The sequence below is a fragment of the Penicillium chrysogenum genome, assembly GCF_028827035.1.
Source record: "Penicillium chrysogenum strain IBT 35668 chromosome Unknown utg000004l_segment0_segment0, whole genome shotgun sequence".
Taxonomy (NCBI): Eukaryota; Fungi; Ascomycota; class Eurotiomycetes; order Eurotiales; family Aspergillaceae; genus Penicillium; species Penicillium chrysogenum.
Window position 1 is genome coordinate 3548835 of NW_026622752.1, and position 26873 is coordinate 3575707.

Here is a 26873-nt window from a genome sequence, read left to right on the forward strand (position 1 = left end):
TGTCGAACCACTCTATCTTCTTAGGCCGACCGATAGAACGGCCCTAGAGTGCCCCTAGTTTCAGACTTTTACTTTCTCTATTGTATTCTGCCTCATATTTTCAGAGTTTTTGATATGCAGGCCCCTCGCAAGGAGGTCGATAGTGGCGGAAAATATGGGACTTGACGTTCTCCAGGGATCTGGACCCTGTACCGGCTACAGTACTCTAGTTCTATGCACATCCATGGTAGTACACGTACAATATGTGTAGCTCTGTAACAGTCGGAGTGGAGATCTCTTAACATGAGACTGATGTACTCCAGGGCTCCGTATGGAGTATATTAAAAAAGATTCAAAACCGGCTTGTTATTAATCCACGGACGGGACCTTGGAATATTGTCTTTGTTTTCACTTTTATCTTTCGCTTTGTATTTGCACTTAGATCCGTTCTCTGGTTGTGTCTTTCAAATACCCATATTATTGTGGAAACCATTATCAGCTCTGGTGGATTCCACCCGAGACACACCCAATGAAGCCAAACCCAATTAAATATCCTAAATACCCAAGAATCCCCAAATAGACTTTATTTAATCGGTATGGCCGAGGTTCACCTATTCTTAGCGACCGAGCTAGTAATTTGTGTTGTATTGCACAATACGAATCCACCCCCGAGCTCTTATCGATTTGTTGCTTTTTCTCAGGTTCTCCCTTTGTGATCTTGCATTCTGGGCATCTGATTTCTGCATCTGATTTCTGCATCTGATTTCTGCATCTGATTTCTGCATCTGATTTCTGTGTCTGCTTTTGCTTCGATTTTTCTGTCTCTCAGCCACTCGTTCACCTTTGTACTCTCGCCATTACTCCTCAATTCACACCTTCGAATCTTTCCCCCTCGGCACCCCAATGCGTCCGATCTCTATCTGTTGCTAGGGGCTTTATTACGCCAAGTCCGCAAGGAATTCGTACTCTCGCTTCACGTTCATTCCGTCACTGCGAGACTTCTCCAGCCACTCGCTCTGTCAATAGTTGACGTCTGGACTGCCCCTCATACGCTCGTTCACACCCTCGGTTCTCAACTGAGGGGACTCAAAGATGGTCAATACCTTCTCTGGGAGCGGCCCGGCACACGCTCAGCCCTCACTGCCCTCATTACCAGCCCACTTACAGTCCGATACACATCTCACGGCCCATCTCGCAAGCCGGTATGAAGATCCCCGACCCTGTTCATTGCAATCTCGGCGTAGCTAACGTGTGCCTTAGGTTTCATGTCGGATTACCGACTGCCCACCTGTCGTCTCAGGCCCTCATTGCTCTGAATACATATACATCAGCGACCAAAGGACCGGATGGCGGAAAAGAGGGAAGTGCTGCGGGCGAGGCTGAAGACCTCGCGCGCCGCGCCTTCACCCGTCTAGGTGCACGCGCTGAGAACCAAGCCGTTGTATTCCTGTAAGCTGAACCAACGTTCTATATAGGAGGAATATCTAACGTTTGATTAGAGGAGAGAGTGGATCTGGAAAAACCACCATTCGCTCGCACTTGTTGTCTTCGTTCTTATCCTTTTCATCAACCCCGCTCTCCTCGAAACTCTCATATGCCGCCTTTGTATTTGACACTCTCACAACCACCAAATCCGTCACTACACCCACCGCCTCAAAAGCCGGTCTCTTCCTTGAGCTTCAATATGATGGATCATCCTCCGTGAACCCCACCTTGATCGGTGGTAAGATCATTGACTACCGATTGGAGCGAAGCCGAATCTCTTCGGTGCCCACAGGAGAGCGAAGCTTCCATGTGCTGTACTATTTGCTAGCTGGAACAAGTGCGGCGGAGAAGTCACACTTGGGATTTGAGAATAGCATCCATGTTCAAACTGGTAGCAGGCTGTCTGGGGGAACTGTCAGCCACAAACGCTGGCGCTATCTCGGTCATCCCACCCAGCTCAAGGTCGGAATCAATGATACAGAGGGCTTCCAGCATTTCAAAACCGCGCTGCGGAAGTTGGAATTCTCCCGGGGGGAAATCGCCGAGATCTGCCAGATCCTGGCCAGTATCCTGCACATTGGGCAACTCGAATTCGCCACGGGTCAGTCTACCACCACCGGCGCGGAAGAAAGTGGCGGCTATTCTCACGAGGGTGGTGAGACTGTAACGGTGGTGAAGAACAAGGATGTCCTCGACAATGTCGCCGCGTTTTTGGGTCTCAGTGTTGATGCTCTGGAAAATAGCCTTGGTTACCGGACGAAGACAATCCATCGTGAGCGTGTGACGGTCATGCTCGACCCGAAGGGAGCGCGGGAGAATGCTGATGCATTTGCCCGTACTATTTATTCGCTCTTAGTGACCTACGTCATTGAAACAGTGAACCAAAGACTCTGTGCAGCGGAGGACAGTGTTGCTAACACCATCTCCATCGTTGATTTCCCCGGGTTCGCTCAAGCCCCTTCCACAGGGTCTACTCTCGATCAGCTTCTCAGCAATGCCGCAACTGAATCGCTCTACAACTACTGCCTTCAGTCATTCTTTGACCACAAGGCAGATATCCTGGACCGCGAGGAGATCACTGTGGCCGCGACAAGCTATTTCGACAACACGGATACCGTGCGCGGACTGCTGAAGCACGGCAACGGTTTGTTGAGCATTTTGGATGACCAGACGCGCCGTGGAAGATCGGATGCGCAGTTCCTGGAAAGCGTGCGAAAGCGCTTCGAGAACAAGAACCCCGCCATCTCTGTCGGTGGCACCAGTGGGTCAGGTGGCTATATGTCCCAGACTCGGAGTGCGTTCACTGTCAAACATTTTGCCGGCGAGGTGGACTACTCCACCACCGGCCTGCTTGAGGAGAATGGAGAAGTTATCTCGGGAGACCTGATGAACCTGGTGCGCTCCACCCGAAGTGACTTTGTGCGCGAACTGTTCCACCAGGAGGCTCTGCAGACCATATCCCATCCGCAAGAAAAGACAGCCATCATGCAGGCTCAAGTGAGCTCAAAGCCACTGCGGATGCCTAGCATGGCCAGACGCAAGACAGGACCCCCGTCTCGTTTCGCTGCGCCGAGTGCCCACCCCGAAAGTGAGGAAGGTGACGAACATGAAAGCCAAGTTGCAGGTAAGCGAGCTAACGGCCGGAAGAGCGGAATGCCTTCCGGCCCGGCTCAGGGGGCCGCCGGTCAGTTCCTTTCTGGCCTGGAGATTGTGAACAAATGCCTGAGCTCCTCAAACCTTAATCCGTATTTCGTCATCTGTCTCAAGCCTAATGACCGTCGCATTGCCAATCAGTTCGACAGCAAGTGTGTGCGGATGCAGGTCCAAACATTTGGTATCGCCGAAATAAGCTCGCGGCTGCGGAACGCCGATTATAGTGTCTTCCTTCCGTTCGGAGAGTTCCTTGGTCTCGCTGAAATCGGGAATGTTGTGGTGGGAAGCGACCGCGAAAAGTCTGAAGTTGTTCTCGACGAAAAGCGATGGCCTGGGAACGAAGCTCGTGTCGGTAGCACCGGCGTTTTCTTGAGCGAACGATGCTGGGCAGATATCGCCAAAGTGGGCGAGCGCGTGGTACCATCCTATGGAAATGCTGGTGCTGATGAAGGCGATGGGTTCCAAGCCGCCGGCGGAAACCCGGACTCCAAACTCCGACTTCTTCACCCCACCGACCAGTCTCCAGGTGCTTTTATCTATGGAGAAGATCCCAAACAGGGATACTTTGGCAGCCGCGAACTGGATGGACGCTCTGATGCAGGAGGTTCTGCGTTCAACTCCGGTGATATGTTCAAAAATCTTGACACAAAAGAGCAAATGCTTGAGAAGAACAACGAAAAGAAGATGGAGGAGGTCGACGAGGCTCCAACCTCTGCGGGTCGTCGTCGTTGGATGTTCCTGGTCTATCTCCTCACATTCTTCATTCCCGATTTCGTCATTCGGTTCGTTGGGCGAATGAAGCGCAAGGACGTGCGAATTGCCTGGCGTGAAAAGCTCGCTATCAATATGATCATTTGGTTCGCCTGTGGTGTAGCAGTTTTCATGATTGTGGGTTTCCCTGGAGTAGTTTGTCCAACTCAGGATGTTTACAACACGGCAGAACTCAGCGGCAAAAATGGCCAGGGTTCAGCAGAGTCTTATGTTTCCATTCGAGGCGTGGTTTTTAACCTCGGAAATTTCATGCCATCCCACTTCCCTGACATCGTTCCCCAGAAGTCCCTCAAGGCCTATGCAGGCACTGACGCCACCAATCTTTTCCCTGTTCAAGTCTCGGCTTTGTGCCAGGGTGTCAATGGGAAAGTGGATGCCAGCGTACCATTGGACTATCGATCGAATTTGAACGATTCCGCAGTCACAGCGTCCAGCTCCACCTTTGATGTTAACGCCAAGTACCACGATTTCCGCTCTTGGACTAACGACTCCCGAGCTGATTGGTTCTATGAGCAAATGCTCATGATGCGTTCAAATTACAAGAAAGGCTACGTTGGTTATACTTCAAAGGCAATCAAGAAGCTGGCGATCGATGATTCCAAGAAAGTTGTCAGTATCCACGGGAAGGTCTACGACATGACCTATTACATTGCTGGGCCCCGAGTACCTCGCTGGCCAGCGGGGAAGAACGGCACGGGCAATGTTGATACTGATTACATGAGCCCTTTGATTGTCGATATCTTCCAGGGAAAGCCAGGAGAGGATGTGAGCAAGTATTGGGATGAGTTGAATTTCGACACGGCACTCAGGTCCCGAATGCAACTTTGCCTTGACAACCTGTTCTTCATTGGCAAGGTCGACACCCGAGACTCCGTTCGCTGTCAGTTTGCACGGTACTTCATTCTTGCAATCTCAATCATGCTTGTTAGCATTATTGGCTTCAAGTTTTTGGCTGCATTGCAATTCGGGAAGAAGAATCTTCCGGAGAACCTAGACAAGTTCATCATTTGCCAAGTTCCGGTGTATACCGAAGACGAAGAGTCATTGCGTCGTGCTATGGACTCTATGGCTCGCATGCGCTATGATGACAAGCGCAAGCTACTGCTCGTTATTTGTGATGGTATGATTATTGGCCAGGGCAACGATCGTCCGACTCCCCGCATCGTCCTCGACATTTTGGGTGTACCCGAATCTGTCGATCCCGAACCCCTCAGCTTCGAGAGTCTAGGCGAGGGTATGAAGCAGCATAACATGGCAAAGATCTATTCTGGTCTCTACGAAGTGCAGGGCCACATCGTTCCTTTCCTGGTCGTTGTAAAAGTTGGCAAGCCTTCTGAAGTGTCCCGTCCTGGTAACCGCGGAAAACGTGATTCCCAGATGGTACTTATGCGCTTCCTCAACCGTGTTCACTACAACCTGCCCATGAGCCCCATGGAGCTTGAGATGCATCATCACATCCGGAATATCATTGGCGTCAATCCGCAATTCTACGAGTATATTCTACAGGTCGATGCTGATACCATGGTGGCACCCGATGCGGCCACACGGTTTGTTTCGGCGTTCCTCTCTGATACGCGTCTCATCGGCTGCTGTGGAGAGACGTCTTTGTCTAACGCCAAGACCTCTATTGTGACAATGATCCAGGTTTATGAATATTACATCTCTCACAACCTGACCAAGGCATTCGAAAGTTTGTTTGGATCCGTCACTTGCTTGCCCGGTTGTTTCACTATGTATCGCATCCGCACAGCGGAGAACGGGACACCTCTCTTTGTCAGCAAGGCCGTGGTCGACTCATACTCGGAAATCCGCGTTGATACCCTCCATATGAAGAATCTGCTGCACCTTGGTGAAGATCGGTACTTGACGACACTTCTTCTCAAGCATCACCCAAAGTTCAAGACAAAGTACATCTTCCGGTGCCATGCCTGGACAGTTGCACCGGAAAGCTTCACTGTCTTCCTTTCCCAGCGTCGCCGATGGATCAATTCTACGGTTCACAACTTGATGGAATTGATTCCGCTGCAACAGTTGTGTGGTTTCTGCTGTTTCAGTATGCGATTCATTGTGCTCATCGATTTGCTCATGACCGTCATTCAGCCAGTCACAGTTGCCTACATCGCTTACCTGATCTATTGGTGTGTGAGCGAGCCAGATGTGCTGCCTATCACCTCCTTTATTCTTCTTGGTGTCATCTACGGTCTACAGGCCTTAATTTTCCTCGTTCGGCGCAAGTGGGAAATGATCGTCTGGATGTTGATCTACCTCCTAGCCATTCCCATATTCTCCCTTGCTCTGCCACTGTATTCCTTCTGGCACATGGACGACTTCTCCTGGGGTAATACGCGTATTATCACTGGGGAGAAAGGTCGCAAGGTTGTGATTTCCGACGAAGGCAAATTTGACCCCGATTCCATTCCCAAGAAAATTTGGGAAGACTACCAAGCCGAGCTGTGGGAATCGCAGACTTCGCGCGATGACCGATCGGAATTCTCCGCCCACTCATACGGCACCAGGCTGCCTCCCTTCCCGCAGTCAGAGTATGGATTCCATACCGGCTCGCGCCCGGTCTCGCAACTCGACTTGCCTCTTGGGGGCGGTGGTACTCGTTACTCGGTTACCCCGTCTGAAATGATGAGCAACTTCGGCATGGAGGACCTCAGCCATCTACCTCCTGATGATGAGATTCTCGAAGAGATCCGCAAGATCTTGGCGACTGCAGACTTGATGAAGGTCTCGAAGAAGACCGTCAAGCAGGAGCTTGAAAGACGGTTCGATGTCAACCTGGACGCCAAGCGGCCATACATCAATTCTGGTAAGTCACCATTTATTCAATATTTTAATGGACACAGCTAACATATATGCAGCCACCGAAGCCGTTTTATCGGGTGTTCTTTGAACGATCTATCTATTTACGCCATTCCGATTCCTCTGTTTGGTCCTTCTGCAGTGTGGACATAGGGTTCATTTGACTAGCATGTGTTATTAATTCCTTCTACTTGTGTCTTGATTGTTCTTTTTACAAGCGAACTTATGCATGGATGAGAGCTTTGCGCAGCGATTTCCTTTCAGCGCTTGATCTTCTTGGAAATTTTGGTCCTTTTCCTCATAAAACTACTATCTGTATCTCTGAAATCGATAATTCCCAGAGGTTGTTTCTGGTGTATGACTTTTCATCTATCTGAATGTCGAGTATCGGATCCATCACGGGTAGTAGGCTTCGTATTAATCTGCTCTGAAAAGGACAAACAGCTCAGGGTACCTCAGCTCTCTACCATTTGCCCTCAATGATCTTTGAAGTGATGTGCCTTATTCTCACACGGTTACTTCCACTTTCTTTTCTTCACTTTTCTCTCACTTTTCTCTCACTTTCCATCTCTTGTTACTACACCAACTACAACATTCGCTATTCACCCATCATACTGTTTTTAAATGTCTGCTACCGTTCTCACTACTGCGGCCCCTGGTTCTCCTCCTCCGCCTCCTCCGCCTCCTCCGCCTCCTCCGCCTCCTCCGCCTCCTCCTCCTCCTCCTCCTCCTCCCAAGAAGCCGGCCGACAGGCCATTTCTGCAGAGACGGCTGAAAAAGCAAAGGGCAAAACAGGCCAAGAAGGAGAAGGTAAGGCATTATCCAGCTGCCATGCATCCCAACATGTCCTTTCTTTTATCCCCATCAGATGAAATACAGTCTCTACATGATAACCCACGTGTATCATGTAGTCTGTATTGTACAAGTGAAAGCATGGATACTAACAATGGCTCAAGACCAGGGCCCTGGAGCAAGCTAAGCCGGCGGCTCTCAAGGGGTTAATCCCCAAAAAGTCTAAGGAAGACTCTCCCATTGTGAGTTGCCCCTACACTACTTCGAAGGCAGCAGTCCTAATGCAGTATAGGCCGCCCCAGAGCCCAAGAAGGTGCGCTCAAAGCACCCAAGGCTCCGCAAACTGCCCTCCGGTGCCACCCTGGCCCAGGCAGTCTGGCGATATCTCCGAAAGAAGGATACATAGGGGAGGAGAATAACTGTTATGTGAACGGCTGTCGTTGTGCGAATAAAATATATGCTTGACCTTGGAGGTCGTTCCGAGTGTCACGATGAAAATTCAATTTTGTTGTCTCATAAGCCGAACATGTAGACAGTACCCAGTGGGCATTTATGCCGTCGATTAGTCGTTGCATGCCTCAGGTCTCAGGCCTCGGATTTTGGGGACCAGGCTATTCTTCTTCCGATAATCATTTCAAGCATAGGGGTACCTTCTGGTCTGCGAATGATGCTAGTACAGTACTTGTGCATATGATCCAGCGCCTCTACATCTCTAGCGAAATGAGAATGATGTGTCAGCAGCACTCGCCGCTTCCATGACTGTCCAATGGTTTGATCCTATCTGGGGTGAAATGACCTTGGAAGCGATATCCTCCTGACTGTTGGCAGATGAGACAACCCTTGCGGACTGTTTGGTGATAGGAAAAGTGATGATTATTGGGAGTAAAGACAATCCGCGGGGGGGAGGGTCCGGTGAGTTCCTGCCTGGGTCTGATATCAGGTTTGGTTGTTGATGCTAATTATCTTTCAATTCACCAAGATGGGAAAGTACCGTGCTTCTTCCCAGCGTCCGTCTCCCAAGATTCCATCTCTCCAGCGCCTGTCGGTAGTGCTTGTAGCCCGGGAATTCCTACCCTGTACTCGAGGAGGAAGATCCAGGCGGGTAGAAGAGAGTATAGTCCAAACATGTGGCCCTCTCGAACGGCCCTTGGTTGATCATCAACGATACTGTGGAATTCACAAGGTAGGCTCTTTGCCTGGGAACGCTTTGGGTGGAAACAGAACCTATTCGCACAGGTACAGGTTAAGGCCAAGTCACCGCGCCAGTTCCGGAACAATAATCGACTAGGTCGGTACCTAGCACAGCAGGGGACTCATCTCCAAAATGTGGTGGAATACATGAAAAGCTGGTTCTCGGGCCGGGCCGGTCTCCCCACTCGTCATGGACCCACTTTCCCTTCAGAAGCAACCTTCCTTGGAAACCTTGGAAGTTATATGTTCGGGCACTTCCAAGGTTGATGCGAAACCCCGGTTTTGTAGATATGCACCTAGGCGTGTAACTGGGCGAGGTGGTCGTAGCCGGCTTGGTTCAGGCGCGCCCAGCAATGACCTTACGTTGGGGACGTTTCTCAGCGCTGTGATCTTGCTGTAGGAACCTCTTTCCGGGGAGGGGCTGTACATTCGCGATGGAAAATGTGCACACAGGGGCACAAGATATGCTTTATCGTCCATGAATAAAGAAAACGGACTGGGATAGTGGTAAAAATGTTCAATGTCCCTTGTGGGGTTTATTTTGACCACATACATGGCTGGGTACGAACAGGAAAGAACGAACATGATAAACTTAATTACATTGAAAAAAAAAATCAAAAAAATGTGTCCAAAGGCAAATTTGGCTAGAGAGGAGTATTGAATATACAAGATGTTCAGCCGCTCTAGTCAAATTCACGAAGGAGCTACCTACATATATGTACATACCTCCCGGGCAGGTACGCAATGTACATAGATAATCAATTTCGGGTCTCCCAACGTACGCTGTTCGGGTATTGAGCACCTGCACCGTACAAGGAGACCAAACCCATGATGCCCACTTTTCCACGACCCCCACCTACCCTTGAGGCACCTACAAGGGTCAGGCTTCCCACGGCTTTGTGGCCGGCAAATTTTCGGTTAGCACTCATTCAGAGAATGAGCCGCACAGACACTTGCAAAATCCAGGGGAGCAAAGCTCAACCCGAAATTTAGCCAGGTAGGCAGAAGAAGGGACGCATTTACTGCAGCGGGTTCATGGTGTTCCCGAAGGAACCCACCAAGCCCTGGAGGGTTAAAATACAGGTCAGTATATTCCAAGCTGGTATGTGAGGAGGAGTCATAAATCGTTATGGGTGTGACATACCTGAAGGACTTGAAATGGATAGAGATGTGGAGAGGGGGTGTGGAGAGGAGAAGAAGAGAAGGAAGAAGAGAGGGGACGGGGTTTTATAGTGCGCACCCAGGGGTGAGACATTTACCTAACCCAATTAGGCTTAGTAGCGTTTGTTTCACGTGTCCATGTGAGACACCAGTCCCAATTAGGCTTAGTACTTGTTGAGCCGCATCCTATATCCACTATATAATTTTGAGTCTCCAGTACTTCCTAGTACTAGCTAGAATAGGTTAAATTATTGTACCTGGCACTCCTAGCGTAACCAGAGCTTCTTAACACTACACACGTAATGATGTCGGGCTAAAGTAGATTCAGTTACCAGGTCGGAAATATCTCTCTTTTCCTCCTCCCATATCCCCCAGGACTACTCTCTCAAGTGTGTCTCGGCACGCATTTTAACAAGCATTGTTACTCCTTATTTTCCCTCTGCGTGCTGCAATCATGACCGAAAGCTCTGCCGATGCTCCTCCGCCCACCCCTCCTTCCACCCACCCAAGCAAACGCGGGAAGAAAGGCCCCTTGCGCAAGATGAAGGCACACCAAAAGGCCATCAAGAAGCGCAGGTCGGCGCGTATTACCGCGCGCTACAATGCCCTGGTTGAGCACTACCTGCAACATGTGAGTTCCTCCAATGCAGATTCTGTTTTGGGAGTCCATTGGATGTAGTCGACTACAATACCAATACTACCATTACCGGTGACCATGGAAGCTTATATCTAATACCGCCAATAGGGGGGTTCAGCCCATACAGAGGAGATGCGCACTCTATGTCTCAGAGTCCTCCGCGACATTGCAGTGGTAAGTTCCCTAATACTGGTAATGTGATATTCTAACCTTTCCGGTATTGATAGGATGGAGACCACCGAGATAACCCTTCTGTCGAGCCAAAGAAGAAGGACAAACAGACTGGCGACTCCATTGCCTAATTGCTTGTTCTGGGTCCTTCCTTTTCTGTTTTGAAAAAGACTGGGGTTAATTGTGACTGGGCCAAAGATGATTACTGCTGTTTCTAAAGCTTATGCCCGAGTTCAATTTCATTCTGTGAAAGCTCGAGCCAATGTCTTGTTCTTTTTTTTAGAGAAAATCGCGCTAAGGCCGTCCGTACCTACATCAATCTGCCGCAGGCTAGTGTAGTCGTCACAAGTCGATGGCTTGATTTGCAGTCTCAACGAGGATGTACGACGAAGGTATCTTGAATTCCCCATTCGTCCTCATCGCCCGTCTCTCACCCGACTAGCGACCAGTCTCAATACCCCGAGTATCCTTCACACGTTTGGATAATTTGGTCCACGACTCTGGGCAATCGAGGCCACCGATAATCCCCGCCTCGGGGCACCGTCGCCTGCCGAGTCCAACTTGGCCATCCCACATTTGCATATCCATCGCACCTTCGGCCAATCCTAACACTATACAAACTCTTCGCTCGTTTTGAAACCTTAATCGCCGTCGTCCCTTGACTCCAGTATAGCCCTTCTGCGTCCGGTTACCCTGCCCCGTCGACCCCGAAACACGTTGACAGCACATAAGGTTCATTTTACTGGTATCTTTGGATGCATCCTTGACGTGACTGTATGGACGCACGGTAACGGTTTATTGTCGACTCTCTTCGTCTCCAATACCTCGACATCATACCAGAAGCAGTTCTATCGTATTGCAATCACATAACATTTGGACAGCGGCAGCTTTCGCCCGAGCCTCTATAATCTCTGCTTCATTAGACCAACCTGTGTTTTGGTGAACAATTGTTTACAGATTTCATAGTCAATACCGGAAAATTATAGCTGACCGATACTTGAATCCCAGCCTACTGCCGACAATGTAGTTTTATATACTGTCGACCGACAGTAATTCTAGAGAGGGCCATGCCCACCGTTGACCGCAAGGTAGAGAGTCAAGAGGCTTATTGGAAGTCTACATATAGATTGAAGGGAATTCTTAAAACATATACACATGAAAATGGAGCAGAAACAAACCCGAGGACATATCTCGTACAACTCGAGTCCTATACCTCGATGTGTGCAGTCTCGATTGGTTTTTCAATCGTCCCGGTGTTCAAAGTTCGGTGGTGGCCAGGGAGAACGGGATGGCCTCTAGTTTCCCAAACACCCCCAGTTATTCCGCCTCTTGAGAAGAGGTGATCAACATCTTCCAATTCCAGGCCTTTGGTCTCGGGGAAGAAGAAAAAGACCATTGGGATCTTGGTTCAGTCAGTACCATATAACATCGAAACTGGGTTCGGAATCGGGGTCATACCCAGGCAAAACAGAAGCAGGCAAAGATGATAAATGTTTTCCATCCAATATTGTCAATTGCTGTTGGTGTAATTTGGACGACAATGACTGCAAGGGTTAGCGAAGCCACTTACTTCCAATGGGGACCAGTCAACTTACAGACACAAATCCAATTGACGAAGCCACCAAAAGCTTGAGCTCTAGCCCGGATACGAGTAGTCGAGATTTCAGAAGGGTAAAACCTTGTTAGTTGTTAGCAATGACACGCAATCACGACCAAGGTAGGCAGCAACGAACCAGGGAACTGGCAGATATCCAATGCCGAGGAACAACTGGAATATGAAGACAAACACAGTAGCTGCATATGCACACGGCGCAGTGCCAATTGAGAGTAGAATAGAAGTCATCACAAAACAGAGACAGAGACCAGCGGCGGAGACCATGAGTGATACCCGTCGGCCGAATTTATCCATGCTCCACAAGGGGATGACAGAGCCAACGAGGTACGCGAGAGAGGTGCAGCCGCCGAGAACCAATGATAAATTGCGAGATAGATTCATGGCATTCTGTTTTGACATATTAACTTATCTGTCCAGCTGGAGATGGGCATAGTAACATACCTGGTAGACAATGGGGGCATAGTAATTTATCATGTTTGAGCCTAAGATATGTCAGTACGTCGATCCTACAGAGCCCGAGGTGACGTTGCCCACCTGTAAACTGTTGCTGGATATTAACAACTGCAGCCAGGATCATGCGACGAAGATTGCCCATCTGGCCACCCGACCAGAGCTCCTTGTACTTGAAGGGTCCGCCAGCAGACTCAATCTCGATAGATGATTCAATTTGATGACGAAGATGAACAACCTCAGGACTGGACTCATTAGCGGGCTGATCCAGTTGAAGACGTGCCAAGACTGACGCTGCCTCGTCACTGCGGTCTTGTTCACAGAGCCAGCGTGGTGAGTCAGGCAGGGGAATCATCTGTAGAACCAAGAAGATGGCAAAGAAAGCCTGGAAACTGATTGGGAACCGCCATTGAACGGGCGTGTCCACAAAGCTCAGTCCATAGTCCAGCCAGTATGCAATACAGAGACCGAGAATTGTAACAGTGCCCTGGGCAGAGAGCAACATGCCACGCTGTTCTGGGCGCGCTAGCTCGGATTGGTAGGCTGGAACGGTACTGCTGTTGATTCCATTGCCAATGCCAGTGACAATTCGGCCAACGAGGAATTGGGGAACGGTATAGGAACTGCCAAGGATAATTGTTCCTATAATCATGATTGAACCACCAGCGATAATCATCTGCCGGCGACCGAACTTGTGGCCAATGACGAGACTGAGGAGACAGCCGACTGCACAACCGATATCGTAGATCGAAGTAAGGAGACCTTGCATCGTGCTGTCAGGATTGTTAAATGTTTGTCCAAACTGATTGTTCGCGCCAATTAGGCCGCTCATAACTCCCTGGTCATATCCCAGGAGAAGAAAGGCTTGACAGCTTGCAGCTGTCACAGCCCAGTGTAGGTATCTTCCGCGCAAGACCATATTGTTCTAGGTCGATGGAAAAGCTGGAGAGATGTCGAGATCCGGGCAGGTCCTTTTCTCCGCTCGTTCAATCATTTCAAATCCCATGGCATCTCGGACCAATCTTGCCCGAGAGGGATTGGCTGTTCGGTTTAATGCGAACCCGGGGCCGCCATTGATCTTCACCCATGGGACGAAATAGGACTAGCGCGGTATTTTCCCCGCGTCTTCCCCACATGCCGACTAATCCTTGTCCGGCGGGAGGGACAGGGATAATCTGAACGCCACTGACACCTTCTGATGACCTCGGGAGTATCTGGGTTTCGGAGATCCCGAGACTCAGTGCCGCTGTTAACGTCTCTTTACGTTAGCCTAGTGCAGTCATAGTACATGAATATACTGCAAGTACTTAGCGACCTAGGTGGACCAAGTGGCGTATACACTTGAAAGAAAACGAGATTCATTACACTTGCTTTATGGATAATAAATAGTCGAGCCAGTAGACAGAATAGGTATAGTTGGGACTTTTTGGTACTATTATCCAGCGTTGCAAAGCTCTGACATCTGACATATAACGGGACAGGTTCCTGTCCGAGACCAAAGCAACGCTAACTTGCCGACATTGTGACTACAAGCTACTACTGACTACAATAATACAAATTAGTACATTTAAGTGCAAACCATTTTGAGGTAATGAATTAACATATATCTAAAGGTCCAAGTACCGGTCCACAGCCTCGATCTGACGGGCAATCCAATACCGGTCGGAATATCGAGACATGAGGTTATCTTGAAGCACAGCCAAATGGCCCCGAAGCTTGCGAATTTTTACTAGAAATTCGGATTTGTGTCCGTAGTAGCCACATCCATTCAGCACAGTACGGCATCTTGGCATCTCCCTGTACATAGTGAGACTAGCCCGCTCAATGACATGGACCTGGTCAATAAGGTCGGCAAGGTTGTCAGCAGCCAGCGCCAGGCGGAAGGGTGAAATCCCACTGCGGGCCATAATGGCGTCAATCTCGACCTGTAATCCAGCTATGAACTGATCGCGTGCGCGCAGAAACTGGTGTTCAGCATTTCCTGACGTCACGAGCATAGTGATACCTAAATGGGTACTCTCCGACAAGCCTAAGCAGGAAATTGTAGGTCTTTCGTGGGGCCAGCTCCTAGTGGCGACGGAGTTGTAGCTGATTCAGAGATGTCGAATGATGTTGATGATTCTTGAGGATGAGAACAAGTCTATTTATGCCTTTCCGCTAAAGGAACATGATCATTGGGGTTAAATGAGGATGATGTGACAGAAGCAAAAATGCGAGTCATAAAGACTTCCCTTGTGTTCTTTGTCTCTTTCATGGTTCCATTCATTCTTTGTTGATTAAACTTGATAAGGAATTACGAATGAGACTTTCCTTACGATCTATCTTTGTGTCGCTTGCGATGCGAATGCCCTATTCTTTGACATACATATTTGAGAAAGTCACCTGTAGTTCTATATCCTTTGGTCCATAACATGATCCCCTCGTAATCTCGAAAGCCTATTCCCCAATACATACGACCATACTTATACTACATCAAGAAAATAGACTTGATGCGTATTCTAATAGATCGATTCTTGCCGACGCAGACATAGCTTTGACAGCAGCTGTGAAATATGGGATGTCGACGCCCTTAAAAGAACAGCTTCTCCCATGAACGCCGATAGTCACAATGCCAATCTCATCGTCACCCGAAATGGCCTCGTGGATTAACATTTGTTTGTCAACTGAACCACGGACCACAGTGCTACTAATCTCCTTTTCCAAAAAGAAATAGGGCAAATCAACCCAGCCCAAGTCTGAGTCCCCCAGGGTGAGATTGAAAGTCACATGTCCCTAAACGTGTCAGGCCATACTTATCTCCCAGTGCATGGGATGAATTAGCGTACCAGCTCAACAATGAAGGGACTTGGGTTGCGCACGGAGATCGTGGCATTGAAGTTATATCCATCAATAGGAGGATCGAGGAGTTCTATGCTGGTGACGTTGAATGCGCCCTCGGCATTGATAAAGTCTGCCAAGCTTAGAAAGATTTACCACCAGTGGGAAATTTAGTACGGCATGGCTCACCTGTGACATTATAACCTAATTCAACATCGTTAGCTTGTCTCATACATAGGTAGGCAAGGGACTCACTCACTGGCCACATTCATGATCTTATGAATGTTCAAACGTGCGGTAGGCAGAGCACCAAATTTCAAATCTGGCGAACCTTCCACCAGAATGGAAGAGCTCTTGTTAGATGCAGCTGCAGAGGCCAGTTGCGACAGACAGTCGACACAAGACAAGTCCAAATCTTGGTCTATCTCAAGGGTGGCTCCGTTGCCAAATGCGATATTTGGCACAGGGAATACTGTCAAAACCTCATCGGTATCTTTCAGACGACATGTGGCGTTGAATGCAGTCATATGACCACTACCACTAAACCCACCTCCCATTCGAAGGCTTTGAGTTTGTTTAATATGGAAGGCAGTAGGCCGGGGGTTGGTAATCTCGAGGCCGTCATAGTCGTACTCGTACTTATCGATATAGTCGTTCGCGAAATTGGGAATCCCAACATAAGAGCTGAGAAATGATTAGTACAGGTGGTTATAAGTTTTCATGATGAATCTCACAGCGGGAGAATGATGACGAGTACGGAGATGCAGAACGCGACCAAATAAGCCCAGCAGAATCTCTTCATATGTTCCTTGGATCGGTGCCACAAGGTCGGCTTTGCTGGGGCTGGCAGTGCCTCATCCACCTCAGATTTACTTGAGACGTCGGATTTTGACATGAGGGGCGCAAGGATGTTGGGGTGCCAAATGTTTTGCTTTTAGCCCAAGTCATGGATGGTGAAAGTCTGGTATATGGCAGTGTGACAACTGCTTCCCATACTGTAGTGTGTAGAGGTAGACGCAGGTCAAGAAGAAGTATCATGGGGCTTGTATCAACCAATTTCATAAACTAATTGTCGCATCGTCGCTTAGAATTCTGTTATTATACCCGATGTCGATCACACCCGCCTTTCACATGGCAGAGAGATGTGCACACCAATGATTCATTTGCCATGTCTAGATGAGGTTCTAATTCTGATTCAAAACGAGAGAATGCCTTCGCACGACCCCAGTAACTGACATTATAATATTACTTCCGGGATCAGCGAAGTCGTCGCCAGTTCAAGGGCCAACGTTCGGTATATAAATGGAAAGCGAGGCTCGAGACAAGAAAACTGGGGTGTCGGGCGGCGAAAGGAGTCAAAAGTGGCCAATCAAGAGCTTTAGTGGGTGATCGGGTTGCCCCAAAAAGGGGGATAGGGCCTCGTACTTGTCGTACTGGATACGTGATCAGCACAATGGCATTTGATGAATTGCAGATCGTGCACGGAATAGAATGATCGGCGTTGACAGGGACTGACCTCGGCTGTGGATTAATCCGCTTAACGTCAAGGTGGACCAGGAAACTGATGCAAGCTGTACGCTGTATATGACATGCAAAATAAAAAAGAAATGGAATTGAAAGCCTCGTCTTGAAGCCCACGAGTGATTGTATGTAGTGTCCGGCGCTCGTATTCATGTGGTGAATGGATTATATATTGTAGCTAATATGGTCCACGGGTGCTCTACACAAGCTACGGAGACTGGGATATTATCCCAAAATTAATTCATCAATTATTTATAATCTAACAGTTTCTTCTATAATAGGAGCCTGGCTGGCGCAGTAGTACTTCTAGAAGTCTCGAGTTTATATTAGCCGGAATTACTCCCTTCCCGTATATTTATTTAGTCTTTTACTTTCCCTAACTAGTTAGTTATATAGTACCTAGTTAGATAGCTACCTTAGGCATTACTTACTAGCGTTAGGTATCACTCGCCTAGCTATTAGCACTACTTTATAATCCTAATGTAGGTTAAATAGCTAAGCAAATCCTACTCTTTACAAATCACACTCGCTTTACTTTTCTATCCCCTTATATGGTAGTAGTATTAAGTCAGTATAGTACACTTCTCTCGTTTATCATGGACCTCCTCGCGATTCGTTCCACCGAGATCCTGTATCGATTTTTGTCCGTCTCCCTAACTACAACTTGAATGAGCATATAGTCCCCCGCTCAGCGTCCGGTATCCCGTATTCTAAATGAAATTCCTAGAACAATAGTGGCTTTGCGACTTAATTGATTGACTTTGAGTGGCTGGCTCTAAACTTGTCGAGATAAGCTGTGGCATCGAGTCCAGGCTGGACAGCTTCCTAGCTCACTAAATTGCTAACAACTCACACAAAAGATGGTCTTAGTAGAGCCTCGGAAGATGCAGCCCGTACACTGACCAGTATGGCGAACCTGGCATCGACGTTTGGAATCGGGAAAAAGAAAAGTCCATTGATCACCTCGACACTGTTGATTATACAGATGAAAGTCTGTACAGCAGCGTTCTATGTGTGAGAACAAAAATAATATGTGAAAATACTATGAATGTGGAAATTTCAATATGCTGTGAAAAGTAATGATTGTTTTGTCTAATCTTCTTCATACATGGAAAGAAGCATCTATTTATGCTTCTTTTTCGTATGCTCCCGCTATGACAGATCAGAAAGACTCGGTGAGAGTGAACAACATGGACTCGGGGACAAGAGGCAGGAATAACCGAGTACATGGCCAAAAGCAGCGATAATGTAGTGAGATTATGACCTGTATGCTGGTGACAGCAATGTCATGATCTAGCTGCATATAGCCAAGGAAACCAAGCTTCTTTTTGTAGGAGCCTGGGTGCCAATTCTGCATAACAGAGATCTGCAGGATACCCCACTGATTAGGGTTAGCGTTGTAATGATGAAAATGGCCAGTATTAATGGAAATTAGGGGTTTTCAACAGACACTATACTATATAAAACCGAGACTTTGCTGCAGTGGAAATTCGAGGGACTGAATTCGAGGGACCGAATGTTGATGTGTTAAGAATTGTCCTTTATTCTATTCTCTTAGGAATTCAATTCTCGAAGTGTATCGCAAAACTCCATAATTCTAACCTCGTTGTTGTCCCACGTGGATAAGCCAACGGGAATCGCCTCACGTGTCGATTACCCCTGATCGGCAGAGGTTTACTATGCCTACGGCATAGTAAACCGGGTCCCAAGCATGTATTTAAAGAGCTTTTTTTCCAGGTTTTACCTAGATTAGACAAATTTACTTATTTAATTCCCACCTTTGATTGAATGGTCAGTAGTCACGAATCACGATATGGCGGGAATCGGAAGACCAGGTGGAACTTTCGTTGGAGCATTTGAAGGGGGAATGATCTCAAAATGAAAGAAGTAACGGGAACTGTGGTCCAAGTATCCATGAATGTATATATTTACGCAGGCCCAAGAACTGGTGTGTAGTCGATTCAATGGCAGGTTTCAGCGGGAGACCATCTACTGAGAAAATTACCTGAACACACGAGAACCTTGGGAAGTTATGTATATACCTTTTGCATATGCACTATTAAGTAGAGGCATTAGCGGAACGCTCTCACCAAACCCCTTTAGAATGGGAATTCATGGATCCTAGTTTGGGTTCTCGGTGTCCAAAAGGCGGCCACCATTGCCTGATATTTAAGACACCTATACGGAGTACCTACCGGGTGACTCACTGAGAAAGCCTTTAAGCAGCGGTGTGGAGGCTAACAGGTAATGAAGGCTACTCGCATCACACTCGGCTTTACAGTATCTGCGATGTTTATCTCCGTCTTTTTAGGATCCATGGATATAACATTTCTTTGTTTAAAGATATGTGATGCATCCCCAGTGTCTAATCTAATTCGTCGGTTTGGATACTAGCCGTTACACTGTCCATACAATCCTTTCGCTAACCAATAAGCACTTGTTTAGTATATAGGATTTGGCCCACTTTGCTAGGCAGTTGCGACAGGGATGCTTTAGTGGATTTACAGTTGAGCTGTTTAAACCGGAAACCTCTCATTTACGCAAGTCCCATCATATGTGACATCAGACTATACATCCAGGACTAAAGGGCTTAAATGAACGTCCTCCCCTACCGGTCCTTGAACATCCTAATCTCAATTTCTTTGAGAACACATCCATTTATCCACCATGTCTTCTACCTCCCGAATCTGGCTCATCACTGGCACCTCGTCTGGATTTGGCCTCGAGTTGGCTAAGGTGGCCGCCAATAGCGGAGATCGTGTATTGGCCGCCACTCGGAGTCCGCATAAATTAGCCGAGCTCGAGTCAGCCAATCCCAACATCAAGGCTGTCTACCTAGACCACAACGAGCCCCCAGCCCAGATCCAGGAAGCAGTCAAAACCATCCTAGCTGTCTATGGAACGGTCGACATTGTCGTCAACAATGCCGCCTACGTGCACACAGGAATGCTGGAAGAGGCCACCGCAGAAGAGACTCAGCGTCAATTCCAAGCCAATACATTCGGCCCCCTGAACCTCTACCGCGCCTTACTGCCCCACCTCCGCGCTAAGGGGTCAGGCACTTTGGTTACGATCGGCTCTATGGCCGCCTGGTACCCCATGGCCGGCTGCAATCTCTACAACGCCTCCAAGGCTGCTCTGCGCTGGCTCGGACTTGGACTCGGGGGTGAAATCTCCCAGTTCGGGATCCGCCACTGTTTAGTTGAACCGGGCTTCTTCCGTACCGAGTTGCTGAACCCCAAATCCAATATTACCCCGACCGACAAGACCTCGCGCCTATCGGCCTACAAGGAGGTAAACGACACAACCGACTCCAACTTTGCCGCCTTTAACGGCGCCCAACTGGGTAACCCCGTCAAGGGCGCGCAGGTTATCTACGATGTCACTACCTCCACGGGAGTCGCGGAGGGGAAATCCCTACCTGCTTTCTTGCCTTTGGGCAGTGATGCCAGCGAGGCGATTGGCAAGGCCGCATCTGAGACCTTGGCGGCGATTGAGCAATGGCGGGAGATTAGTGCCTCGACGGACTTTCCCAAGGGTTCGTAATTGAGTACTTGGTTTTATGGGTATTCTGAGGGAATGTGCTCATCCATGCTGTCCGGGACAACGCACAAGTGCTTGCCCAAGGTTGTGCACGCGCTTGTCCGGCTTGTGGACATGGGTTTGTATTCACAGGATCTGTGGAACGTTTCGCCTTGCTCAGCCCTTGGCTTTTCTACATAGAGGCTAGACTTGCCGCTCCTTTTGATCATATCACCGGTCAATTTATGCATTTTTTTGGAGCTTTTCTCTCTCCCATAGCCTTACATATATCACCGTCAAGGGACAGTCCCACTAGTTGCCAGCATTAAAGTTCATCTGGCTCTTAGCAGACTCCGATTGGTAAACTCCCTGATTGGTTCAGACAGCCGCACTAGCCCTATCAGGATTAGCTTATCTTAATTAAGTGGGGTGCCTAGCCCCCTGGTATCCTGTCGGAGCACGCCCGGGCGGGCTGGTAACCTTGGAACTCACCTTGTATGAAATGCTGGATATACTTAAGAATATTACCATCTTCCCTATCTCCGACCATGACTTAACCAGTGCTTTGATCCCACCTGGGCATCGTACTCATCCAAGGTTAATATGTGTAAAGTGGACTTCAGGATGTATGCAGGTGGGTACACAAGGATTCCCTATCGGCCCTTGACATTGACTTACAGTGCCAAGGTGTTAAGTAGAGCTTGTTTGAATTAGGTACGAAATTGAAACCGCCTTGACTGCTGATCGCGGGACTACCTAGGTAGTTTCAAGCTAATACTTAGGAACCCATGCTTCGGTACTTTTTCTACGACAGTTGAGTCATATTTACTTGAGTATATAAAAGCTGATTTAATCAACTTTAGACGAATCCCAATATTTCTATCCTAAAACTACCTAACCAACTATTATTGTATTTGTTGTACACCAAGATCTGTGAACCTGGAATTATAACCCATCCAGGTAATCCGTAGAAACCCAGCGCTTTCTAAAGTTCCACAACGATCTGCGCAAAATTATCCTTCCTTCCTCTCCCAGCAACTCGGCTTACTTGCTTGCATATTTACTCGACGAGCGCCATTTCTGGCCGTACTGGTTTGATTTTCGAAATTTAGCACAAAAAGAAAATCAAGAAACTCCAATGGTTTGCTAGGAAGAAGGAAAGGTGAACTGGGAAAACGTACCTGGTACAAGACAAAGAGGGGCGGGATCATGCCGAGACTAATGAAGCCCAGAATACTAGAAGCCCATCCGATGCCGAGCGATTGCAGCATGCTTCTCGCAGCGAGTGGCAACGCTCCGCCAAATGCGCTGCGGAAGAAAGCGTTGCCGGCAAAGACGCCAGCGACATGGCTTGGGTATGATTGGCCCAGATAGTTGAGAACGGTCTGGAACGTGAGGTGGAATCCCGGGGCAAAGAAGGCGGTGCCGATGATAGGGAGGATCCAGTGGACACTGCTTGGGTGGTTAGTATTAACTCGGGCTTGAGCTAGTAGAGCGGAACTATTCAAACTTTAGAATGAAATCCCACATACTTTTCACGGGAGGTCCAGCCGAATATGAAGAGGCAGATAGGGATGCAAATTGCTCCCACTGCACCTGGCAGGATTTGCTCTTCGGGTTCGACGATTTCGTTGCTTGCCTCCTTTCGGGCTACATGGGGCTGGAAATAGTAATGAATCCAGAGCATGTAGGAGCTGACGGAGATGACTGCGCCGACGAATATGCCAAAGAAGGAAACTGTAGAGTTGATTGGGTCAGTCACAGAGTTGGAAGAAGAGGCAAGCTTGGAAAAAAGAACCTACAGCTTTGTTCCATTCCTGTGAAACCGTAGATTTCCCCGAAGACTAGACAAGGCAAGACAAAATCAGTGGACGTCTTTTCATCAATCAACCCCATGCACCAATTCATTCACTTACCGTACGGGAAAAACTCATACCAGAGATATAGAATCCCGTATATGAACATAGTGTGGATATTGATGAATAGGATCACAGGGTCAATGAAGGAGAGTCGGAAGTCAACGGCGATCTGCTCGAGCATCGCCCGGAACAGGTTATTCTCGGTGGTTTCCGCCTCACTCGGGCTGCAATACCTATTATCCCCAGTTACCTGGCGCAGATGAGCGGCCCGACGATAGAGAATGTTGTCGGCCAGAGTTTCTGGGAGCAGGAAGAACATAAACACTGTCGACATGGCGGCGATTCCAGCGATCAACCAGAGTGCTGCAGACCACGAACCCCAGCGGTCGCTAATAGGTCTAATTAGCAATCTGGGCGAGAGAGAACAAATAAAAAAGGCACAGAAAAGACTTACACCACGGCGGTGCCCAGTAACTAAAGAGATAAAAAGTTTCAAGGTCAGGACCGTCCGATCATACTAGTCGTAGGTAAGGAGCAGACAACTTACAGGGCCGAAAGCTGGGCCACACACTCCGCTCAGGACATACACTGCCAACGCGTAGGGTAATTCACGGGGTCCAAACACCTCAGCAATGGTAGTGCCACCGATACAGGTGGGAGAGGCCCCGACTAGGCCACCTAGAACACGGAGAATGATAACGGTCTCTATGTTCTTCGCCAACGCACTCCGATGCTGAATAGACAGAAGGCCAGTGAGCCGAGCAGGTAGACCGGGGTGCGACCGATGGCCGGCAAATTGGAAATGGGCGACAACTGAATATGAAGGGCTAGTTGTTAGTGATTCCAGACTAGGGTCAATATGTCCGTCGGGCTAGCTTACAATCAGCGGGCCTACACCATACGCAATGACAAACAACGAGAGGCCAAGCATGGCCACCTCGTAGGAGGCACCCAAGGATTCTTGGATCGGAGTCATGCTGACTGAGTAGATTCCTGGCGCCGTGTAAAAGCTGAGGTTGACTATCAGCACATTGCACAGGACCAGCAGCTTGAGCCATGATGGCCAGTTCCTGGGATTGTCCTGGTCCGTAGGACCGGTCCAGTCCACCAGATAGACTGCTTCGGGCACGAGGTCATTCTTGGACGGATGGATGTCGGTATCTGCGGTCGCACGATGAGGGTTGAGGCCACTTGGCTTGGTGAACAGGCTTAGCGTCCGACCAAAGGCCGTATCGCGAATGAGAATGGCCATGAGACGTAACAATTCCGTGCGCGTTTACTACTACAGGGTAACGGGCGATATTTAGGTGTTATCTACTCCGTACATTTACTCCTTATTGCTCCTTTAGACTTGTGGAGTACGGAGTAATAGGAGACCCATTTTATTTCTTTGTTTCTAATTGGGGTCTAGCGGACCGGAGTACAGAGCATTTAGGGCAAAAAGGACAAAAAGGAGCTGAGAGTCATGTTTGCGGATTTACTCGGATTTTAATGCAAAGTCCGAAATGAGAAAAAAATCAATTGGCTACATCGTCATGATCCGTTACCATGACAACATCCTGCCACTGATCCAATCCCTCCTGGTTGCGAGCCAATGCGGCCCGTATCGCTGTAACGGCATCCCGGCCCAGTGCCAGTCGTGGAGGCAATTTACGGCCCTCGCAGCGGCCCGTCTTGGTCAAAGCTTCGACGATCACTCGGGCGCCCTTAGCCGGATCTCCGGGCTGGTGGTGGTTGTACGCCGCCAGCCCCGCCCGCGTAGACTCGGTGGCGATGTCCAACTCGGGCAAGCGGTTCTGCGCCACGACTTTGTGCCCACCGCTGAGGAAGTTGGTGCGGAAATATCCTGGCTCAATGCAGGTGGCCTCGATGCCGAACGGGGCCAGCTCCCCGCACAGAGCTTCGGTGTAGATCGCGACAGCTGCCTTGGTGGCACAGTACAGTCCAGCAGCGGGGGTCCCAGACCATCCGCCGATGGAGCCTAGATTCGCAACCACCCCTGACTTCTGCTTGCGCATACTGGGGAGGACGGCACGAAGCACTCGCATTTGGCCAAACACGTTGGTTGCAAACACTGCTTCAGCCTCGGGTCCCCTGTACCAAGGAAAAATGTTAGTGGCAACACACGGATGGCGGGCTAGGGGAGGAGTCGGGACGAGTGAATATGATACTCACGAGCATTCCTCGACGGCACCCTCGAGGATATATCCGGCATTGTTGACCAGGACGTCGATGCGCCCAACCTTCTCCAGGATGGAAGCCACCTGCGCCTGTACGGTATCATCGCTGCCATTGACATCCAGCTGGTGGAGCACAATTTGGCCGGGTCTTTGTTCCTCAAGGTCCTTGAGCTTGTCTGCGTATCTGGATGTGGCTACCACTGTATCGCCGATGTCCGCGGCGGCGAGGGCAATTTCGCGACCGAAGCCGGATGAGGAACCTGTGATGAGCCAGACGCGCGGCATGTCTGCGAAATATGGCTGAGAGAGTGGGAGTGTGTTTAATTGGAAACCCTGAAAACCCTATCACAGTTGATATGTGAGAAGAACAGGCTGAAATACCGAGGAGAAGAGGGGTGTAGGCGTGTGTATGAAGCTGCAAGTAGAAAATGAAGATCATCACATTATAATATTTTTTTTTTCTTTTCTTTGTCTCCAATTAGTTTCAACCAGGGGTTTGTCCGAGGATGGCCGGGGGAGGGGTTTTTACGCAGGTCCTTTGTATATGTATTGGGCGTTTCAATTGGCTATTTGACACAAGACCTTATAGGGCTTTGAGAGGTAAACAACACCATCAGTTAACTCTTGGGGTTTTTTTCATTTCAGTTTTCATATTCACATCGGGACAAGGAGTCCAATATGCGTCTATTGGCTATTCTTTTAGCTACCCAGGTGCTCCAGCCTGTCATGGCCTGGACAGACCTCCAGTCTGTTCTTTCTCAACCGGCCTGCCATGACTCTAACATCACGGTGCACGTCTCTAAGACCACCAATAGATCGTTTGTCAACCAAGTCTATGACCTAGATATCCTCTATGCGCTTGCCGGCAAGCAGATTTTGGTCTCCAATTCCTACAGTATTTCGTCCCGACTATGCGAACCTTCCCAGACCAACACCCACTCGGATACTCTCCAGGTCATGATCCATGGGGCGTCGTTCAATAAGAACATGTGGGATTCTCAATACCAACCGGAGACTTACAGCTGGGTTCAACGCATGAATAAGGAGGGCTATTACACCCTCGCCGTGGATCTGATCGGTAATCCTCTCCTCTGGATAACCCGATTGACTGAACGTTGTATTAATCTAAAGGACAGGAAACGGAAACAGTACATTCCCCGATGGCCTCCTGGAGGCCCAGACTCAAACTTATGTTGAGACAACCCACCAGCTGATCCAGCAGATCCGCAATGGCACCGTCGGCGGCCGCCGATGGCGCAAGGTTGTCATTGTCGGTTTTTCCATCGGGGCCATCGTCGCCAACTCGCTCGCCCAGCAATATCCAGAAGATATGGATGCAATTGTACTGCACGGCATCTCTTGGGATTCCAGCTGGATCTATCCCGCCTTTCTCGCTGGACTCCAGGCACCCGCCCCGCAGATTGACCCAGCTCGTTGGGGCCAAATTCCGGCGACCTATCAAACCCAGTCGACTCGGGAAGGTCGAAAAGTGGCATGCTTCGCGGGATCATACGATGAAAACATTCTGGAATACGACTGGTGAGTGAATTTTGTTTTTACTCTACGGATCTGCCAACTGACTGCCAAATTTCGACAGGAATACCCGCGATTTCGACTCTATGGGGGCCGCTGTGACCTTTGTTTATCACCTGGTGGAAGCGCCGAAGTACACTGGTCCAGTATTCTTAGGTATCGGTGACCGTAAGTTTCCCTTTCAGGATTCGTTATCTGCTCCCACTTCTATGCGAACAGATCATAGCTAATTTTACATGCTCCTAGGGGACGCAACCTTTTGTGGCGGTCAACGTTGCGGCAGTCAGCCATATGCGTTGTATGACAAGTTTCCGAGCGCCATTGATCATGACATCAACTTGTATCCCGAAACCGGACACTTGATTCTCTTCCGGCGAGCTGCGCCAACCTTGATGGCTGACTCGCTTGCTTTCTTGAGGAAGCATAATTTGTGAGCTGGAAATATTACATGACCAATAGGGATATCGTCCGCCACTTGTTTTCGATGAATCTCTAGTGATTAGTCGCAGAAAGTTTATATTCCGGAGCAGGAGCAACTTTGAAACTATTGTGAGTGTTGTCTGCATCTACTCTACGATAGGGGTCGATCACTCTAGACTAGGTAGTTGGCGTAATAGAGGATAGACGATGTTCTGCTCGAATTTAGACACGTAGCCTTTGAGTCGCTTTCATAACATTCTGGGCCCTATTCCAAGTGTGCATTGCGTTCCAAGACGTTAATTTCATAT

General features: G+C 48.9%; 10 protein-coding genes across 10 annotated transcripts; 5 read left to right on the forward strand and 5 right to left on the reverse strand.

Moving 5' to 3' along the window:
* Window positions 1–1071: 1071 nt before the first annotated feature.
* Window positions 1072–6811, forward strand: chsE (chitin synthase class Va; the record flags this gene model as incomplete). The annotated part of the gene is made up of 4 exons (XM_056713055.1): window positions 1072–1181; window positions 1240–1428; window positions 1479–6703; window positions 6756–6811. 4 exons carry the CDS (start codon window positions 1072–1074, stop codon window positions 6785–6787), a joined length of 5556 nt encoding a protein of 1851 aa, XP_056566770.1. The 3' UTR covers window positions 6788–6811.
* A 509-nt stretch (window positions 6812–7320) lies between these two features.
* On the forward strand, window positions 7321–7894 carry N7489_007306 (uncharacterized protein; the record flags this gene model as incomplete). Its single annotated transcript, XM_056713056.1, has 3 exons — window positions 7321–7506; window positions 7653–7730; window positions 7781–7894. 3 exons carry the CDS (start codon window positions 7321–7323, stop codon window positions 7892–7894), a joined length of 378 nt encoding a protein of 125 aa, XP_056566771.1.
* Window positions 7895–10294: 2400 nt separating this feature from the next.
* On the forward strand, window positions 10295–10779 carry N7489_007307 (uncharacterized protein; the record flags this gene model as incomplete). Its single annotated transcript, XM_056713057.1, has 3 exons — window positions 10295–10471; window positions 10586–10651; window positions 10705–10779. The coding sequence occupies 3 exons, from the start codon at window positions 10295–10297 to the stop codon at window positions 10777–10779; spliced, it is 318 nt and encodes a 105-aa protein (XP_056566772.1).
* Window positions 10780–11855: 1076 nt separating this feature from the next.
* N7489_007308 (sugar porter family MFS transporter) lies at window positions 11856–13632 on the reverse strand (the record flags this gene model as incomplete). Its single annotated transcript, XM_056713058.1, has 6 exons — window positions 11856–12050; window positions 12107–12192; window positions 12244–12326; window positions 12382–12650; window positions 12705–12745; window positions 12798–13632. 6 exons carry the CDS (start codon window positions 13630–13632, stop codon window positions 11856–11858), a joined length of 1509 nt encoding a protein of 502 aa, XP_056566773.1.
* Window positions 13633–14320: 688 nt separating this feature from the next.
* Window positions 14321–14710, reverse strand: N7489_007309 (uncharacterized protein; the record flags this gene model as incomplete). Its single annotated transcript, XM_056713059.1, has 1 exon — window positions 14321–14710. One exon carries the CDS (start codon window positions 14708–14710, stop codon window positions 14321–14323), a length of 390 nt encoding a protein of 129 aa, XP_056566774.1.
* A 475-nt stretch (window positions 14711–15185) lies between these two features.
* Window positions 15186–16425, reverse strand: N7489_007310 (DUF3712 domain-containing protein; the record flags this gene model as incomplete). Its single annotated transcript, XM_056713060.1, has 4 exons — window positions 15186–15485; window positions 15539–15663; window positions 15790–16214; window positions 16265–16425. The coding sequence occupies 4 exons, from the start codon at window positions 16423–16425 to the stop codon at window positions 15186–15188; spliced, it is 1011 nt and encodes a 336-aa protein (XP_056566775.1).
* A 3293-nt stretch (window positions 16426–19718) lies between these two features.
* N7489_007311 (SDR family oxidoreductase) lies at window positions 19719–20597 on the forward strand (the record flags this gene model as incomplete). The annotated part of the gene is made up of 1 exon (XM_056713061.1): window positions 19719–20597. The coding sequence occupies one exon, from the start codon at window positions 19719–19721 to the stop codon at window positions 20595–20597; it is 879 nt and encodes a 292-aa protein (XP_056566776.1).
* Window positions 20598–21617: 1020 nt separating this feature from the next.
* N7489_007312 (caffeine resistance protein) lies at window positions 21618–23684 on the reverse strand (the record flags this gene model as incomplete). The annotated part of the gene is made up of 8 exons (XM_056713062.1): window positions 21618–21662; window positions 21755–22025; window positions 22106–22310; window positions 22376–22417; window positions 22490–22821; window positions 22887–22906; window positions 22980–23245; window positions 23330–23684. The coding sequence occupies 8 exons, from the start codon at window positions 23682–23684 to the stop codon at window positions 21618–21620; spliced, it is 1536 nt and encodes a 511-aa protein (XP_056566777.1).
* A 265-nt stretch (window positions 23685–23949) lies between these two features.
* Window positions 23950–24897, reverse strand: N7489_007313 (SDR family oxidoreductase; the record flags this gene model as incomplete). The annotated part of the gene is made up of 2 exons (XM_056713063.1): window positions 23950–24526; window positions 24608–24897. The coding sequence occupies 2 exons, from the start codon at window positions 24895–24897 to the stop codon at window positions 23950–23952; spliced, it is 867 nt and encodes a 288-aa protein (XP_056566778.1).
* Window positions 24898–25290: 393 nt separating this feature from the next.
* On the forward strand, window positions 25291–26579 carry N7489_007314 (alpha/beta hydrolase; the record flags this gene model as incomplete). Its single annotated transcript, XM_056713064.1, has 4 exons — window positions 25291–25690; window positions 25749–26151; window positions 26210–26313; window positions 26392–26579. 4 exons carry the CDS (start codon window positions 25291–25293, stop codon window positions 26577–26579), a joined length of 1095 nt encoding a protein of 364 aa, XP_056566779.1.
* Between the last annotated feature and the right edge of the window lie 294 nt (window positions 26580–26873).